The sequence below is a fragment of the Pogoniulus pusillus genome, chromosome 16 (assembly GCF_015220805.1).
Source record: "Pogoniulus pusillus isolate bPogPus1 chromosome 16, bPogPus1.pri, whole genome shotgun sequence".
Taxonomy (NCBI): domain Eukaryota; kingdom Metazoa; phylum Chordata; class Aves; order Piciformes; family Lybiidae; genus Pogoniulus; species Pogoniulus pusillus.
Genome location: NC_087279.1, coordinates 19,677,969 through 19,695,855, shown reverse-complemented (window position 1 = coordinate 19,695,855; position 17,887 = coordinate 19,677,969). Strand labels below are relative to the sequence as shown.

At 63.3% G+C, this 17,887-nt stretch overlaps 5 protein-coding genes across 6 annotated transcripts; 2 read left to right on the top strand and 3 right to left on the bottom strand.

The window, feature by feature from the left end:
* Positions 1-161: 161 nt before the first annotated feature.
* IL17RE (interleukin 17 receptor E) lies at positions 162-4,331 on the bottom strand. The gene is made up of 16 exons (XM_064156862.1): positions 4,072-4,331; positions 3,970-3,985; positions 3,239-3,394; positions 3,034-3,140; positions 2,833-2,956; positions 2,617-2,756; positions 2,461-2,529; positions 2,290-2,356; positions 2,020-2,207; positions 1,797-1,844; positions 1,651-1,696; positions 1,379-1,527; positions 1,232-1,300; positions 1,102-1,153; positions 931-1,032; positions 162-776 (listed from the first exon to the last, which is right to left on the bottom strand). The coding sequence occupies exons 1-16, from the start codon at positions 4,159-4,161 to the stop codon at positions 169-171; spliced, it is 2,031 nt and encodes a 676-aa protein (XP_064012932.1). The 5' UTR covers positions 4,162-4,331; the 3' UTR covers positions 162-168.
* JAGN1 (jagunal homolog 1) lies at positions 4,290-5,559 on the bottom strand. 2 transcript variants are annotated; one of them, XM_064156864.1, is made up of 3 exons: positions 5,422-5,559; positions 5,102-5,199; positions 4,290-4,989 (listed from the first exon to the last, which is right to left on the bottom strand). In XM_064156864.1, exons 2-3 carry the CDS (start codon positions 5,188-5,190, stop codon positions 4,527-4,529), a joined length of 552 nt encoding a protein of 183 aa, XP_064012934.1. In that variant the 5' UTR covers positions 5,191-5,199; positions 5,422-5,559; the 3' UTR covers positions 4,290-4,526. The 2 variants fall into 2 exon arrangements, with proteins under 2 accessions (XP_064012934.1, XP_064012933.1); XM_064156863.1 differs by having other exon boundaries at positions 5,445-5,558.
* Positions 5,560-5,588: 29 nt separating this feature from the next.
* Positions 5,589-7,533, top strand: RPUSD3 (RNA pseudouridine synthase D3). The gene is given in 11 exon segments (XM_064156021.1): positions 5,589-5,794; positions 5,965-6,032; positions 6,111-6,155; positions 6,235-6,331; positions 6,420-6,527; positions 6,603-6,687; positions 6,759-6,885; positions 6,962-7,101; positions 7,183-7,236; positions 7,239-7,351; positions 7,503-7,533. Coding segments are annotated over 11 exon segments (1,074 nt in total).
* Positions 7,534-7,835: 302 nt separating this feature from the next.
* On the bottom strand, positions 7,836-14,437 carry LOC135182170 (tubulin tyrosine ligase 3-like). The gene is given in 15 exon segments (XM_064156020.1): positions 7,836-8,007; positions 8,238-8,374; positions 8,458-8,535; positions 8,537-8,897; positions 8,976-9,240; positions 10,101-10,169; positions 10,300-10,429; positions 11,028-11,132; positions 12,770-12,915; positions 12,918-12,959; positions 12,962-12,977; positions 13,057-13,168; positions 13,436-13,441; positions 13,979-14,091; positions 14,230-14,437. Coding segments are annotated over 15 exon segments (1,800 nt in total). The 5' UTR covers positions 14,278-14,437.
* Positions 14,438-14,608: 171 nt separating this feature from the next.
* On the top strand, positions 14,609-17,724 carry TADA3 (transcriptional adaptor 3). Its single transcript, XM_064156858.1, is given in 10 exon segments — positions 14,609-15,217; positions 15,348-15,601; positions 15,785-15,890; positions 16,068-16,275; positions 16,278-16,425; positions 16,497-16,520; positions 16,578-16,685; positions 16,808-16,883; positions 16,885-16,990; positions 17,083-17,724. Coding segments are annotated over 10 exon segments (1,434 nt in total). The 5' UTR covers positions 14,609-15,010; the 3' UTR covers positions 17,280-17,724.
* Positions 17,725-17,887: the final 163 nt, after the last annotated feature.

Here is a 17,887-nt window from a genome sequence, read left to right as displayed (position 1 = left end):
CCCACGATGCCTGTTCAGGTCACCGATGGGCACCCCACAGGAACCACTCCTGTCACTGCGGTCAGCACGCTCAGTCGAACACTGCACCTCCATGATGGAGCTCCTGCCCTCAGTGGAGGGCTGTGCTTGGCCCCATAGCAATGCCCAGTTCAGCCTCAGTGGGGGCACTCAGGTGCCAGTGGCCACCTCTGGGGGCTGGGGAGGTGGCCTGCCCTCCCTGGCCCCTGCCTCCAGCAGGCGATGCAGGAGTCCCCTAACCCTGCCTCGTCGGCAGCGGCGCAGAGCTGGGGGGCTGCCCCGCAGGGCACCCAGCAGCCCAGGTAGCTGCCGGGGCAGGCGATAGGTGGGCAGGGGTCGGAGGAGCCTGGGGACATCACGGGGGCTGCAAAGCCGGCTGAAATAGGCCAGCACCCAGCCACTGCCATGGCCCACGGCACTCATCTCCCCATGTAGGCAGGCCATGGCTGCCCCAAAAACATCATGGGCATCCCCGGGGATCCTGCTGACCACCCCAACCTGCCACTGGTGGAAGAGCTGGGCACTGCCCTGGCTCCAGAGGAGGAGGACAGTGCCACGCTGGCAGCCCACATGGCCCCGCTGGGCATAAAGCCAGGGTAGGGCACCCACTCGCCCCACGCTGCCCGCTTCCCATAGGTCGAGGCGCACATCACAGCCCAGCCCTGCGCGCAGCTGCTCAGCCAGGGTGCACACCAGCCCCAGGTGCTCCTCCGAGTCCGGCGAGTACAGCAATAGCACAGGGCGCCTGCTCAGGGCACCTGCAGGACAGACGGGACAGCACTGCTTTAAGTGCCACTGGCATCCTCTGGGGACACTCCAGCAACCTCTAGGGCATCTGTCACACTGCCCCAGGACTCTCTGCAACCTAGAAGCCAGCACCCCAGCCCCACAAGCCCCCCGAGTGCCTCTCACCATCAGCTGGCCTCCAGGTGCTACGGCAGTTGAGAAGCAGCACGATCATCACCAGCCCCACTGCTAGTGCCAGCCCCAGCAGCCCGAAGTGCCTGTGGGAGACTGGGAGAGGAGCAGTGAAGGGAGGGTGTCTGCCCACCCCTGCCACACCCCCCAAGGACCCCCACTCACCATCTGGACACAGCAGCTGCTTCCCAGCAAAGCGCACATCCGAGCGCCACACCTGGGGAAGGGGCTGGGTGAGGTGGGCCAGGTTAGGGTCTCCCCCAGGGTGTGGGTAGCAGTGTAGGGGTCACCTTACCAACACACAGCTGCCCAGGACCTGTACTGGCAGCAGCAATGCCAGCTCCCCTGGGGCAGAGCCTTCTGTCTGCAAAGCACAATGGCAGGGTCAGCACAGGGGTCAATGTCCCCTGTGTACCACTCCACCCAGCCCCAGTCTGCTCACCGCTGTGACAGTATAGAAGGGTGCTTCAGGCTGGCACTGCCCACCCTGGTGCTGGCATAGGGCTGCACTGAAGGCCGCAGGGACACTGGAGGTGAGGTGCAGGCGTAGCTGCAGCCCCCAGACACTCACTGAAACATTCCAGGCAGTCTCTGCAGCCATCAGAAAGAGGAAGGTGGGGAATATTCAGGGTGCCCAATGGGGCGACGGAGTGCTAGGAAGCCCAGTGCAGGCCTGTGTGTAGCCCAAGGGTGCCCCCTGCTTATGGGACTCACCTGTCCGGTGGGGACACTCCACGTGGCTACTGTTCCCATAGGAGAACTGAGGAGAGCAGGGATCAGTGGAGGGGCTGGGTGAGCCACCACAGCCTGCCACTGCCCCCTGGTCTCTGGGTGGTGCCCACCTGCCCACAGGAGCTTACCCGGAAGCAGAGCTGTGGGTGCACATCCACCTCATCCAATATGTATGCCTGGAACCAGCAGGTAGTGTGTGACTGTCCCCAGTCTGCATAGCCCATAGGCACCCCAGCACCAACTCACTGCCCTCAGGGGACCCTGGGGTCTGGTGGGTGCTCCAGTCAGAAGCATGGTCCCACATCCCTCCAGTCTGGTGCCCCATGGCACCCCAAGACTGGGACCCTTCACCTGCTCCTCTTCACTGGCTGTAGAGTTGGGGATGTCATGGCAAGGTGAGACTTCAGCTGCCATCTCCCTCCAGCACAGGGTGGCCTGGGGGTGCAGGGGGCACCTGGTGCTCAGCACCATTGCCATCTGATCTTTGCTGCTGGTACTGTAGTCATGGAAGTGCACCGAGGACCACAGCTCAGGGCCATCTGCAGAGCATAGCAGCAGTGGGCTGAGTGGGACAGCTGAGGGGACCCCTGGGACCTGACTCTCATTCACACAGGCACTCACAGGCAGCTGGCAGGTCACGGAAGGGGCAGTGCTTGCTGCGTGGACTGTCATGGTCTGGGTAGGAGGCCTGGGGTAGCAGAGTAGGGCAGTCAGGGATGTGCCTGCCCTCCCTGCAGGGACAGAGATGGACACAGAGAAAGGCCCAGGCAGCTGCAGGAGTGGGTGACGCACCTCAATGCACAAGCAGGGCACTAGGAACTCATATGGCAGTGAGACATGGTAGCCTCCATGCACGAGCACCTGTGGGCAAAGAGGCAGCTTCAGCTGGTGGGGAGCACAGTCCCCAGCCCGGGATGGGGGTGGGAGAGGCAGGGCCAGAGCTGTTACCTGCCGGTGAAAGGGCTGGGGCAGCTCCTCACACTCCAGAGCCAGCTGGTGGCACAGCCGCACCATCACAGCAGGGCCTTCAGGCACCCATACCTCGATGGCTCGGGACTCAGGGACCCACGTGTGGGTGAAGGCTGGCCCTAGGGAGCAGATGGGGGAGGTCAGCAGGTGCTAGTGTTCCCCTGGGACATCCCCCGGGGTCCTTCCCAGCCTCACCGGGAAGCTCAGCAGCAACCAGGTGGCTGCGACTGATGGCCAAGCCTCTGTCGGGGATGGTGTGGAGAGAGACGAGGACCTGCTGCCCGCTCTCGGCTGGGAAGCAGTCGAACTGCACCTGCCACTGCGGGGAGCAGGGGGTCAGCAGGATGGGACACCCACGGCTCTAGCGTCCAGCTCCACCCTGCACCCTGAACTCACTGGCTTGCTGTCCGGCGCCTGGTGCCGCCGCCACACCTGCAGCCAGCTGGCTCGGTTGGAGCCCAGCTCCAGGAAGTTGAGCTGCAGCCCACGGACACCATCGAGCTCTGTGAGAAACCAGCGTGGGCTGCTGACACAAGCGGGAGGACGAGCCTCCACCACTCACACAGCCAGGGGTGCGGGCTCCCGCTGCCCCAGCCCGTACCTGCGGCAGGGAGGGCCAGGCGCACCCGCACGCAGGGCTGGCAGGGTTCCGCTGGCAGGCACAGCCAGGCCCGGCGCAGCGACATCGCGGGCGCCTTCAGCGGCGGCCCGGGCCGAGCCGGGCGGCGGCAGCGAGGGCGGCTCAGCATCCTGTCAGCTGGAGAGGAGAGAGGCAAGAGGGGCGGCCGTGCGCCGGAGGTCCCGCCGACTGCCGTGGGAGTCCCTCACCGAGGGAGCTCCGGGAACCGGGAGCCCTAGGAGCGCTCGGAAGAAAGCCCTTGGGACTGGGAGTTCTGTACACCGGGAGTCCCGGGTACGGGGAATCCTTAGGAGGGAGTGTCTGGAACGGGGAGCCCTGGAGACAGAGAGTCCCGGGCAGGGGGAGCTCGGTACTGGGCCAGAGCCTCTTCTTAAGGGGACTGGGAGTCCCCAGAAGCGGGGAGCTCGCTACACCGGCAGTCCTGGGGACCGCGACTGTTCGGCAGGGGGCAGCCCTTCAGACCGTAAGCTCGGGCGGGTACAGCCCCAGGGACAGGAATCCTAGCAAAGGGGGCAATTCCGAGATGGGGTAACCCCAGGAGCCTCAAAGCCTGGGAACTCCTTCAGGTTCCGGAATCCGCGGGGAGGGTGAGCCCCTCCATCCCGCCGCCGCACCCTGCAAGGCTCTGCGAACCCCAGACAGGAGCCCCGGGCTCGCAGTCCTGCTGCGCTCCCGGTCCCGCCGCTACTCACCGGTGGCCCGGCACTCCTGAAACAGCAAAGTAAATGACTGTGAGGGCAACGTCACCCACCCCCCGCGCCTGGTCCCCACCGCCCCTCCCCACGGGCGCTCACGAAGTTGGCGAAGACCCGCAGGCGGGTGACGGCGGCCCCGACCCCGAGCAGTAGCAGAAGCGCAGCGCCGAGCACCACCGTGCGCCTCATGGCCGAGCCGCCGTCTCGCCCCGCCACGCCCCGGGCCTGCCCCGCCGCATTCCTCCGCTGGCACGTGTGGTCCCACACCCCCCTCCCTCCCCCGGCAGGCGGTGCTTCCTGCGGCGCGAACACGCGTGGAAGCTCGGAGGGAACTTTATTTCCACAGAACAACACGCGAAGAAGGGGTCACCTCACTCTGAGGACCCTCCTCATCCCTGGGTTTTCTTCCCTGCATGCGAGCCTAGAGCCATGACATAGCTCAGTCACCTCCGTTGGTCCCCGAGGATCCCCCCATCTGCCGGAGCTGCACCATCGCCACCCTACGGGGCCCAGCTGTGGAGCTCCAGCAGTCGCAGAGCCCACCCATGCCTCTCTCATTTCTTCTTCTTCTCTTGTGTACTGGTGAACCAGGAGTCCAGCAGCTTTTTGCTGTAGTAGAGCTGCCAGCCATGCACCTGGGCAGCCACCACCACCACCAGGTACATGACAGAGACGGCTGAGAAGCCAAAGATGAAGCGGTAAGCTTTGCCGTGACGGTACAGCTGCTGTGCCATGGGGAACATCTCCATGGCCCCGTAGATGAGGGGAGCCATGGAGAAGAGGCCAGTGCTAATCATGGAGAGCACCAGGTAGCTGATGTTGTTGCGGGGGAAGGAGAGGAGGCCCAGGAGGGAGGGCAGGATGCTGAGCAGGTAGGGGTATTCCCACTGGTAGGGCATGGCCACCTGGTCGTGTGGCAGCAGCTTGAGGTGCCCCACGCACATCTGGGCCAGCAGCAGCAGCCAGATGCACACGTGGGTGTAGATCAGCTTCTTGATCTCCGACTTGAGTGTCACACTGAGGAGAGAGCGCGGGGCCGTCAGTATCTCCGAGCAGGGACGTGGCCCCGCTCCCCCCTCCCCAGAGTCCCGGGGGGGCTGCCAGGTCCTCGCAACGGCAGGACACCCACCTCATCTGGTAGTGTGAGGCCACCCGCTCTCGGTGCTGGAAGTCGCTGCCATCGGTGCCGGTGGCGCGGGGACCCCCGCGAGAGGCCATCGTGCTACCCTAGGAAGGCGCGGCCTGAGGAGTGAGCGGGGGCCTCCGGTAGCTCCTCCGGTAGCTCCTCCGCGGCAGCCCCGGTCCCGCAGCTGAGGGCTATAATTGTCCCCCCGGGCCCCCTTCCCGCAGTGGCAGCCCCAGGACCCCTTTACCCTCTCCCTGCCTCCGCCCGACACGCCCGGGCGAGCCCGCCGGACGCCTCCACAGACGACACCCCCGGGAACCCACCGACCTGGCGCGGCGCACCGAACCTGCCAGCGGGACGCTCTGTCCCCACTTCCGCCCTTCTATGGCCGCGGTCCCCGGCTGTGATTGCCCGGGCGGCCGCTCTGCGCGCCCGGAGGCCCGACTCTATGGCCTCGGCGGGGCGCTCCTGGCGCAGGCGCAGTGTGGCCATGGCGGTGGGGGGCGCCGCTGCACGCGTGGCGGCCCGCGGGGCACGCGTGGCCAGGTCACCGGGGAGCACGCGGGCGCGGGCAGGGGAGGGCGCACGGCTGGGGCAGAGCGGCTGGGGGGGGGGAACGCGCGGGGCACTGCATGTGCGTGAGAACGGCGGCGTGGGCGAGAGCCGGGAGTGCGGGGCGAGCGTGGGGCCGCGCAGGTGAGTGCGCAGTGGCTGCGGGTGCAGGGGCGTGCGCGGGAGGGGAGGGCAGGTCGGTGGGTGCGGGCAGGTCGGTGGGTGTGGAGTCGCATCCGAGGACACGAGGGGTCGGTGGCTGGGAAGGAGCAGCTGCCGGGAGAGGGCTGCCCCACGTACTGCGTCCTTTGCAGGTGGGGACGGCCACTGGGCTCCGAGGAGGCACTGAGGCTGCTGGAGGCCTCCGTGGTGCACCGAGAAGGTACTGGGGGAGGCAGAGAGCAGTGTGGAGGACGGGCAGCAGGGAGGGCCACATCCTAATCAGACATCTCCTCACCAGGAGCCCTGGTGGCGCTGAACAAGCCCTCTGGTCTGCCCATCTCGGGTGAGTGTCCAATGGGGCTGCAGTGATCTGTCCTGGGGAGGTGGGGGGCTTAGTGGGTGCTGACCCCATCTCTCCCCAGGGCTTTCTGGGGAGCTAAGCCTGTCGGTGCTGCTGCCCTCACTGAGGCGACGCCTGGGCCTTCCTGCTGAGCTCCACGTGGTGAAGGCTCCCGCCAGGTATGGCTGGGGAGTCATGTAGGAGAAGAATCAAAGGGTACCAGCCCCCCCACTCTCCAGGACTCATTCTCCACGACTCATCCTGCAGGGAATGTTCTGGCCTCATCCTCCTATCCAGCTGCCACCGCACCACTGAGCAGCTGCAGCAGTTCTTCAGTGATGCCCGACGGAGAGGCCAGTACCCTGTCACGTACCAGTGAGTCCCTGGGACCCCACCATACCAGCCTGCGTGGCATATCGCCTGACCCCTTATCACACCCTCTCCCCACAGTGCTGTCACTGTGGGAGTCCCAGCAGAGGCAGAGGGTGAGATCCGCACTGGGCTGCGCTGGCAGCAGCAAGGTGACACTGCCACGGTAAGGGGGTGCTGGGGTGCTGGGAGTGCAGAGAGGTGAGCCAGGGGGAGCTGAGAGCAGTGCTGCTGCAGGTGGTGCCAGTGCCAGTCCCAGGGCCCCGCAGCTTGGCCAGGAAGGAGGTGAAGAGCACCCTGACACGCTACCGAGTGCTGGGTGCCACATCTGGCTGTGCCCTCCTCCAGCTGCAGCCCAAGACAGGTGAGTGCCCTCCCAAATACCTCCCCATCTTCTGCCCCTCACCAGCACAATCCCACTGTCCAACCCATTTCTCTAGCCTTCCCAGAGCAGCTGCTGGTACACCTGACACTGCTGCTTTGCCCGGCCCTGGGTGACCACCAATACTCTTCCCGTGTGGGCAGAGTGCTGGGGGTGCCCTTCCTCCTGCCACCTGAGGCCGCCTGCACCCGCACACAGGTACGTGGTGATGGGGTGGATGCTGGGTGGGGCTCAGCATGGCCCCTCTGGGCCCTACTGAGATTTTCACTTCTCTTGCAGGTGCTGGATGAGGAGCTGCTGGGCCGGCTGGGGCTCTCCCCATGGCAGCTCCGTCATTCTCCCCAGTCCACCTCCACCTGCAGCAACTGGTGCTGCCCCAGGGCCCACTCTGTGCCCCACCCCCCACACACTTCCTGCGCACACTGCGCTGCCTTTGGGGCCTGCCTGGGTATAAGGGAGGCATTAGCAATTCATGGAGAAGGGACCCTGCCAACCCAATCGCTGCTGCAACCTCATTAAATCCCTACCTGTCACTGGGGTAGCTTAATGCCAGTTTTCTTTTCTTGGCACACATGAGACGTATTCTCCCTGTCACTCAGGTATTGCTGGGACCACCAACCCCTCAAGTAGAGGTGCAGGGAGTCCATGCTCTGACCTGGTATCCCAGTGCTGGGATGTGGTAGTGTCACCACCACACAGCTCTCGTCTGCCAGGTGCAAGCACAGGCAGGAGCAGAGGCATCTGCCCCCAGATGAGACCACATACCACCGGTGGCCTCAGTTCCTGCACATAGCCATCATCCTGTGGCCCCCACTGTGCTCACACCGTCCCCGCAACACAAAACAGGACAGAGCCAGGCTGCTGTCACAGTCGTGTTTTGCAGCCCCTCTGGTGGGTAGCTGGATGTTGCCATTTTAGCTGTCCCTCCTGTCTTATGTGTATGCCTGGGCGCTGCCATGTGCCCTCCTTCCTGCAATGGGGCTCAGCTGCCCTGGGATTCTAGGTGGCAGGGTGCCAGCCCAGGTAGGTGCAGCACCCTGGCAGAGGATGGCAGGCATGCCTGTGGGGCTTCCAGGCTCTTTTGGGGGTGGTAGAACAGACACCCTGGCAGGAGACAGACCATAAGCTAGAGCAGAAACTGCCTGAAGGAAAACTTAGCTGCTGCAGCACATCCATAGCACTCAGCCCCACACAGCAGCCTTGGGTGCTGTGGTGGTGCTGTGGTGGCAGAGCTGGGGAGGCAGTGGTGGTTCCGTCCCAGAGGAACTGGTTTGCCCTGCATTGGCTCCTGGGCTGAGGGCCATAGATAGCTCTGCCCTGGGGTCTGAGTGCACAAGGTGGCAGGAGGACAGTGGGGACAGCACTGGGGAGCTTGCCCTGGGATCGCTCCTGAGCCAGCTGACGCTTCCTCAGGGAAGTGGCCTTCCACTGTCAGCTTCAGCCTCACAGACAGGGGCATGGGCACAGCTGCCTATGGGGAAACATGGATTCAGTGGGGGGCTCAGGGTGTCATAACTGGTGCTTGTCCCACAGCTCCACTCCTTTGCCACCCACCTCCTTGTAGATGAGCTCGAAGGCACCGGGGAGGCAGGCAGGGTCGTTCTTGCGGTCGATGACCACGCGCAGTGTGTCGCGCCTGGACTCTGGCACACAGTTGGCTGGTCACCACTGAGGAGGGGGCCATGGTGGGGCTGGTATTTATCTCCAGCAGCCAGGGCTGGTAATCCTCTCCAAAGAGAAAGTCAGCCCCGTAAAGCTCAAAGCTGCTCTTGCGGGCCCCCACCAGGTGCTGGGTGCTGCGCAGGACACCCACCACTGCTACTTTCATGCCAGGCACCATCACCTCATGCCAGGCACCTGCCTGCCCCACCTCTTCCAGGTAAGACTGGAACTGGTGGCAGGACCAGATCAGGTCAGGGGGTATCTGTGGGTGCTGCTGGCCCTGTGCTGTTCTGAACCACTTCTGGATGGAGACGTTGCAGAGGTGCCCAGAGCTGAGGCAGGGAGAGCAGGGCCAGGTCAGTGGGGTGCCAGGGTGCTGGGGTGGGGTTGCTGGGATGGGGTACACTCACGGTTCGAGGCAGTGCAGGGAGAAGGGTCGGGAGCAGAAGCGCAGGTAGCTGTCTCGGTAGAACCAGACGGTCAGCGGGTTCCAGTCGGTCACCAGGAACCACTGCCGAACGTCAAACTTGGTGCCAAAGACGAGCAGCGGCCGCTCCACGTACTTCTGCACCACCCACTTGCTTGCCTGCGCCGAAGGGCCGCCTGCCAGCCGCAGCACCTCCTCCAGCCGGTCTGTGCAGACTATGCCTGGGGTACACAGTGATGGTGGGACCCCTCACTCAGCAAGGAACCTGCCACTCCCACTGTCCCCAGCCTACCACCTGCCTGCGGGACTCTGCCCCGGGTTTGAGGATCCAGTACGTCTGTGGTCACCCTCCATGCCCAAGCTGAGGCAGACTGCTCTGCCAGGCACTGCAGCATGGTCCGGCACTGCTCTGTCTAGTACGCCACCTCAGTGCCAGCCCAGCCCCCTCACTGCAGGGAAATAATGAGGGCTGCTCACGCATTGGCCCCTGCCTGTGGTGTCCCCACTCCATCTTGCTTGGCACATCACTGTGCCATGCGGTAGTAGTCTCGCATGAAGTGGTCCCAGTTGGTGCCCATCGTGCAGGGAATGTGAAGTCTCCATCAATGTCGTCATGCCTTAGGCTGGCCAGGTGCTGCCCCACAGATCTGGAGGGCCCTCCTCCACCAGCTGGGGTGAGAGGAAGGGCACTGGCCCTGCTGTGGGTGGCATGCAGTAAGGAATCTGATTCATGGGCATTTGCTTTGCCACTGTTTTGGGGCCACAGCAGAGCCTCCCTATGGGATGGGTAGCAGAGCACCTATAAAGAGCCTGGCAGGGGGAGCTGGAGGCCCCAAGCCACAGTCCCAGTCAGACATCCTTGAACTCCTCATTTGTCCCCCCGCCAAGCTCAGCTCTACACACTCACCTGGCTTCTTGCTGGATTTCAGAGGCTGTTGCTCCAGCCCTGCCAGTGTGTCCCCAGCAGCCCCCTCCAGGGCCATTTTGAGCAGACTGCGAGCTGTGTTAAGTGGAATCCTCTGAAAAGGAGGGGACATCACCCTTACTGGGTCCCAAGCAGGACAGGGAGAATACTTGAGCGCAGTGGGCTTGCCAAGCCCAAGCTCACCAATGAAGGCTTGCCGCTCCTCTGCATCCCCCAGCCGGTAGCACCGAGGGAAGAAGGTGTCAGGGTCAGCTGGGGCAAACCAGGGCAGGTTTCGCAGGTTTCGGCAGAGCCCTTCCTGTTTAGAGGAAGGTTGGCAGAGCCTGCTGGACCCTGCAGAACCCACTGCTTTCCCTTCCACCCAGGGTCTCCAGGCTCCCACCTTGGTGGCAAAAGCGTCTACCCGGGTGTAGTGGTTCAGCACCCTGGTCCAGCCGCAACAGCCGCACATTGACGGCGCTGCAGTGGTTGGTCCAGATGAAGTATGGCACCTGGTCCTGCACCAGGTGAGACTGGAAGGGAGAGGGGGGGGGAAGGTGGTGAGGCCATGGATTCACCACATCCTATGCTCACCCCCTGACCCAGGCTGCTCCCTGCATCTGGGAGTCCTGGGTGAAGGGTGCTGGGGCTGTGACAGGGCTCAGCTTTGGCCTTTTCAGCTAACCATGAGGTCATGGTTGCCATCAGGTCTCCAATGCATTGTTCTTGCTCTTCCTCCTGAGGTGGCCATGGGCCTGCAGAGTCTCAGAGTCCCCAGAGAAGGCTGTCCCCCACAGCGTGCTGATCCTGGATGTATTCCGACATCGCCTCCCACTGCTTAGCAGCATCACCATTGGCTCACTTTCTCCTCCTGCAGTTGCTTCTCCTGCATGCCATGATGCTGTTGGGGCTGGCTGCTCGCCCTGTGGACCCTCCTCTCCACCCAGCCCCGGGGCCTGCAGCAGTCTGCCGGATGATGGGGTACGGCCCCTGCACGGTGAAGACTTCTTCTCCTAGGGAGGGCCCCGAGACCTCAGCCTGACCACCCCTGGTCCCTCCAGCTCAACTCTCACACCTGAACCGTTATCGGTGCCATAGCTTGTTGGGGTGTGTGAAAACTGGCCCTCTCACCTCGATGGCCCTCTTCACATGCAGCTTGGCCCTCCTGAGCCGCTCAGAAGTTGAGCAAGGGATGGTGGCCACCATGGTGGCCAGGAGTGGCAGGTGCTGCTTGCCCTGCAAGAATAGCCTCATCTGAGGTCATTAATCCCATGTCCCCACAGCAAGGCAGGAGGCGGAGGTGACCTGCCTACCTGCCTGTCTCTGCCTGAGCGAGCCCGGGGGCCCTGGCATAGTGTTCACCAAACCCACCAAGCTTCATGCCAGCGCTCCGTGTGCGCTTGCTGTGTCCTTGAGCCCAGCACAGCAGGCAGGGACAGCCAGGATGTCTCCAGCAGCAGGGTCCCAAATCCAGCCAGGAATCACTGTGGCCACAGTGTTGCTCTCCCTGTAGCACCTTCCCACAGCAGTCTGGGGGCAAAAGGAGCTGCAGGGGCTGCTCTGCCACTCCAGGTGCCAAGCAGAGGCTGTGTATCCTTGCCCCGGTGGGGACTGAGACTGGGGAGCAGTGCAGGAAACCAGCCTCCCACAGCCTGACACCACTGTGAAAGCAGAGCTCCAGGCGTGGCCACCACGCAGGCTCCACTGTCGTTAAGCGAGAACAAATGCCAGATCCCCAGTGCCAGGCATGCCCACACTCCCTTGCCTACAGCCCCCCCAGCCAAACACCCCAGCCCCACCCCCGCACAACCTTTTGTGACCCAGAGACACCCTCCCCCAACCTCTTTGGTGCCCACCAGCCCCCCTTCAAGACCTTCTATACCCCTCTAAATCCCTCCCTGCTCCAGGGCGTGCCCGCACCGACGGGGCCATTCCCGGTGTTTGCCGTTGCCATGGCACCCGCCCCCTGGCGCCAGGTCCCGCCCCCGCCCGGTGCCGCAGGCCCCGCCCCCGCCCGGCGCCAGGCCCCGCCCCCGCCCCGGTGCCGCAGGCCCCCGCCCACGCCCGGTGCCGCAGGCCCCGCCCACGCCCGGTGCCGCAGGCCCCGCCATTGCAGCGGGAGGGAAGGAGGCAGAGGCAGCAGTTACAGCAAACGAGACCGTTTAAAACAACCAGACGACGACAGCAGCAGCGGCCGGGGCCGCTCTGCCACAAGCAGAGGCTGCTCCCCGGCCGGCGAGGGGCAGTGAGGCCCGGCCCGGCCTCCTGGCCATGGAGGGAGCAAGCACAGGCACTCGGTGCCCCGGTGGGGCACAAGCGTCAAGGGAGCCCAGGGGTCCTGCACCACGGCCTAAAACTGTGAAGCGAGAGGAGAAGACACACGGCTGTCAGTTCCTGCCACTCATGAAGATCCACAGCTCAGCTTCTCCACCACCCTTACCCAGTCGCTGGGCAGCCCCATCACAGCACACACTGAGAAGGCTGCATCCCCCCATGACCGCTGCCCACCCCTCAAGGCCATCCTCCCCACCCACATCCTCAAGGGCGTGCCTTGAGTGGACCACCACCCCTGCAGACAGCACAGGGGGGGTTCTGGTCATGAAGGCCATGCTGGCTTTGAGCTCTATACCCCACTCCTGAAATAAAGGACCCCTCTTCCTCTCAGTCCAAAGCTCACATTCTTGAGGAATTCCTCTGCCACGATGCGGGCCCTGGCATTGACAGAGAGCTTCATCTCGCTGATCTCCTTGTCCAATCTCCTCCATGAAGTGGATGACAAAGTCCACCAGCTTGTGTTTGTACATCTGCTCCGTGTGAAAATTTGTGATCAAAAAAGCTGATGTCATGCCCTAGGGAAGAAAGAAATGCCTTCAGGATGAGCTCCCACACCACCAGCCACATGATCTCACACCCCAGTCCAGCACTGGAGACCCTTCCATTGCCAAGAACAGAGTGTGAAGCTGCTCTGCCCCTCTCCACCACCTCACCTCCACAGGCTTCCTGCGCAGGATGAAGAAGTCTCAGCCCTCATCATCATGAAGCGCATGAATTTGTGGCATAAATCTTCTCAATCTCGTCAGCCTGGGGAGAGGAAAGGAAGTGAGATTTGCCCTGCGCCAGGCATCAGCTGCCAGCTCCACTGCCCACAGCCCCACCTCACCTGCTTCACTGCGATGCTGACACGCACAGAGTTAATGGAGCCCTCGATGAGGACCTTCTCCTTCTCATTCCTGCTGATGATCACCGGCTGCAACAGCAGCTCTTTGCTGCTTCTGTGAGCAGAGAAAGGGCAGGGCTGACTCAGAAAGAAGCATACACCAGTCAGAAAACAGGATAGGGAGCACACAAAGAGGGAGCTGCTGAGATCACAGGGATGTAGAGGTTTTGCTTCATGCTGCCACAGGATTTTCTTTGTCTCCTCGAAGTGTCCATCCCAAAGGCAGAACACAGAATGTTTTGGGTTGAAAGGCATCTTTAAACCCCTTGTAGTAAGCAGGGATATCTATGACTACACCAAGTTGCTCAGAGCCCTATCCAACCTGACCCTGAACGTTTCCAGGGATGGGGCATCTGCACCTCACTGGCCCATGCCAGTGTTTCACTGTCTTCAGCACAAAAAGCTTATTCTGTCTACTTAGTCTGAATCTCCCGGTTTATTTTTAAACCATCACTCCTTGTCCTGCTGCAACAGGCCTGCTAAAAAGGCTGTCTCTTCTCTCTGACAGGCACCCCTCAAGTACTGAAGGTGTGCTACTGGGCATTCCCGAAGCTTCTCCAGGTTGAACAAGCTCAACGCTCTCAACCTGCCACAGAAGAATATTCCTCACAGGAGATCTAGTCTCAGTCCCCCGTGAGACGCCCCTACTCTCTGTAGCTTCTCGTCTTCCTGACGACACCAGCTCGGTGACTAAGAGGCAGTAGCCGTTAGGTGTGGACTCCTGCCGGCTGCACCCGTGCTGCCTAGAGAACGCGCAGGGACCGGCAACAGCGGCAGGAATCAGCCAGCGTATCCCCAGGCTCCGGCAATCCGGACAGAGCAGAGCCTCATCAGTGTCCGCCGCCCCCCAACTCCAGTACCTGACTTCCACTCAGGTTTGTTGTGTCGCTCCACCACCTGCGAGGAGAAGTTCTCCAGGCACAGCGCGGCCTGCAGCGTGGCGCGCACCGCGTTCAGGTACGGGCGCAGCGTGGCGGTCTGCAGGGACACGGCGGCATCAGCCCCCGGAGCGCGATTAGCATCCCCCCCCCCGCCCCTCGACTCAGCTTCAGGCTCTGCTCACCCCGCCGCCGCCGCGGTCCCCAGTCCCTTCGCCCACAAGCCCTTCATCCTCACCCACTCCCGACCCGGCTCGGCAGCGCCCGGCGCCCCCCACCCTACCATGGTGGCTGCTGCGGTCCGGTCCCGGTAGGCGGAAGTGGCCGGGTCCTCTCTTCCAGGATGCGCGGGAACTCCCACTGCGATGGAAGGGGGTGCCGCAGGAGACTCCCGCCTCGCGTTCAGGACCCAGACAGCGGCGGAGAGGCCGAGACGAACGGCAGAAAGGGACCGCGGAGGAACGGAAGGAGCGGTTGCGATGGCAGCGGCCCGCGGCGGCGAGATCCCCCACAGCCGCCCCCCCCCGCGCCCCGCCAAGTTGGTACGCGCCGGCCAGCCCGTCATATTAGGGCAGGGCGCTGGAGGGCGGCCCGAGCCAATGAGCGGCGGGCGCGGGCGCGGCTGGCCAATGGCAGGAGCGCAGGGCGGGGCGCCGCCGCCTATAGGGGCCGGAAGGGGCGAAGGGCCTAGGCCCGGCCCGGGCCCGTGGCGTGCCCTGGCTGCCGCACACCCATCCCCTCCCGACCTCCCGCCGCGGCCCCACCGCCCCCCGGTGACCCTTTCTCCACTGCCGGCTCCCTCAGCGCTCCGGTGCCCTTCCCCTCAGTTCCCCGGTGATTGCCCGCCCCGGGTTCCCTTTAGCAGCCCCATGCTCCCTAGCTCCCTGTAGCCCGCCGCTCCGCTGCCTTTCCTCTCCGCTTCCCCTCTCCTCGGTTCCCTTGTAGCCCCCCGGTTTCCCCCTAATACCCCACGCGCACCTCGGTTCCTCCGTAGACCCCAGTGCCCGGTCCCTGCCGCCATGAGCGAGCTGAAAGATTGCCCGCTGCAGTTCCACGACTTCAAATCGGTGGACCACGTGAAGGTGTGTCCCCGGTACACGGCTGTGCTGGCCCGCTCTGAGGACGACGGCATCGGCATCGAGGAGCTGGACACTCTGCAGCTGGAGCTGGAGACGCTGCTCTCCTCTGCCAGCCGCCGCCTCCGTGTCCTGGAGGCTGAGACCCAGGTGCGAGACCACAGCTGTGTGGTGGCCCTTCACGCCGAGGCTTCCCACCACACTCCGCCAAAGGGGCGACCTCCAGCCTGGCACTGCCCAGCTCTGGGTGCAGGACCCAACGGACGTTGCTCTCTTCCAGATCCTGACGGACTGGCAAGACAAGAAGGGTGACCGGCGGTTCCTGAAGCTGAGCAAGGACCACGACGTGAGCACGTCTGTCAAACATGGGAAGCCCAAGAAGCAGAAGCTGGAGGGCAAAGGGGGCCATGGGACTGGGCCTGGCCCTGGACGGCCCAAGTCCAAGAACCTGCAGCCCAAGATCCAGGAATATGAGTTCCAAGATGACCCCATTGATGTGCCCCGCATTCCCAAAAATGATGCTCCCCAACAGGTGTGTGGGTGTCTGGGGGGGTGTTGGGGTCACCTGTCTCCCTTGCAGCGCCCAGCACAAAGGCTGATGCCAGCCTGAGGGAAGTGATACCCTGGTATGGGGGAGGAGGGGTGGGAGATTCCTGCTCCTGTGGGTTGAGTCCTGTGCAGCGCTCCCTCACCAAGTCATCCGTCCTCACCTCACAGATTCTGGGCATCAGTGGAGCCATACTGTGCTGATCTTACTAACGAGGAGGTCAGAGTCCTGGAAGAGCTGCTTAAGCCACCAGACGATGAGGCTGAGCATTACAAGGTGAACACATCCCAAGCCCACTAAGTGCCTCTCTTGCATCTCCTCCACCCTCTCTCCTCCTCCCACCCCATGCCTCACAGTGAGCCTTCCTGCCTGGGGATGATGCTGTAGCACTGGGTGGAAGGCAAGGGAGGGAGCTCTGGAAGTGCTATTGAGACCATCTTGCATATCTTGCAGATCCCACCCCTGGGGAAGCATTATTCCCAGCGCTGGGCCCAGGAGGACTTGCTGGAGGAGCAGAAGGATGGAGCCCGGGCAGCAGCTGCTGCTGACAAAAAGAAAGGTGTCCTGGGGCCATTGACTGAGCAGGACACCCAAAGGTGCCCCTGTCCCCACCTCCTTGACCAAAGGGGCTGTGAGCACCTGGTCCTGTGCTTCCAGGGTAGCAGCTGCCCTGCCTTGCTGCTCACCTTTGTGCCTGGGGTTTCTGTGCCCCTTCTTGCTTTCTCCCAGATGTTGATGCCCTGTTGAAGAAGTCAGAAGCCCAGCATGAGCAGCCGGAGGATGGCTGTCCCTTCGGACCCCTGACGCAGCGGTCTCCTCCAGGCTCTCGTTGAGGTGAATCAGCTCCATGAGGCTGTGCTGTGGCCTGGCTTCATGGGGCAGTGCACAGCCTGCCTTGGGGGAGCAGTGCCACTGCTGGCCCAATGCAAGTAAGCCTTCTCTTGCGCCTCTCATGCCTAGGAGAACATCATACTCCCCTGTTGAGGACTCTTCTATCCCTGAGATTGCTGGCAAGGACTCAGGAGCCGATGGTGCCGGCACATCTCCCCGCAGCCAGAACAAGCCCTTCAGGTGAGCAGCTGAGGTGCGCCCAGACCTCGGTGCTGCTTCTGCACCCAGTGGCTTCCCTGCCTCAGAGTTTGGTAGGGAGTAAAGGAGGTGCAGTAGGCAGTAGCTGCTTCCCACCCCGGCAGTGTTCCTCACACAAAGTCGTTGGAGGGGCGGATCAAGGAGGAGCTGGTGGCTCAGGGCTTGCTGGAGTCGGAGGAACCGGCCAGCAGAGGACTCGGAGGACGAGGTGCTGGCAGAGCTGCGCAAGAGGCAGGCCGAGCTGAAGGCGCTCAGCGCGCACAACCGTGCCAAGAAGCACGACACTGCTGCGGTGAGAACGGGCAGCAATGGGTGCAGACAGGAGGCTGCCCAGGGCAGTCTGCCGCACGTGTTCCCCCACCCCGTTCTGTGTTTCCTCCCAGGCTGGCCAAAGAGGAGCTGCACCGTCAGGAGCTGCGGCAGCGCGTCCGCATGGCTGACAACGAGGTGATGGATGCCTTCCGCAAGATCATGGCTGCCCGACAGAAGAAGCGCACGCCCACCAAGAAGGAGAAAGACCAGGCCTGGAAGACCCTAAAGGAGCGGGAGAGCATCCTTAAGCTGCTGGACGGGTAGCTGAGGATCCCTTACTCTGCTGTGGACAGTGGTATCTGGGGGTGGTGGCTGTGCCCCTGTCCTTCACAGGGTGCTGGCAGGGAAGGGAGTGGAGGGCCCACTCCTGCAATGACAGGGCTTGGCTGCTGTCTCCTCTCTGCACGGAGCTGGGGCCCCTACAGCGGTGCAGGAGTCCCTCCTGGGAACGGCTTCCCCGCTCTGTGGCCAGAGGCCTTCTGCTCTTACTTCCCCTGGTTATTCTAGGAGGGTGACATCAGCCTGGCCGCTGCACGGGGGGTGGATGTGGTGGCTGCTGCTGTGCAGCTCCCACGATCTCCTGCCCCTCCCCATGGCCCCAGAGCGGGATCCCAGCTCCCAAAGGGAGTGGGGGGAGGGAAAAGGGGAGGGAGGGCTTGGAGGGAGCACAGCATTGGCTCCGTGGGCAATAAAGAGAGAGTGCAAACAATTGTCTGGTCTACTTGGGGACACTGTGGGGTGGGTGTTGGTAGAGGGGTCCTGCTGCTGCTGCTGGGCCCAGGCTGTGTGTGGGGGGTGTGTGGTGTGGTAGTGAACTGGGTAGTCCCCCTGTGGGGAGAGGGGCAGGGTCTGGCGCACTTGTCGTGCAGTCT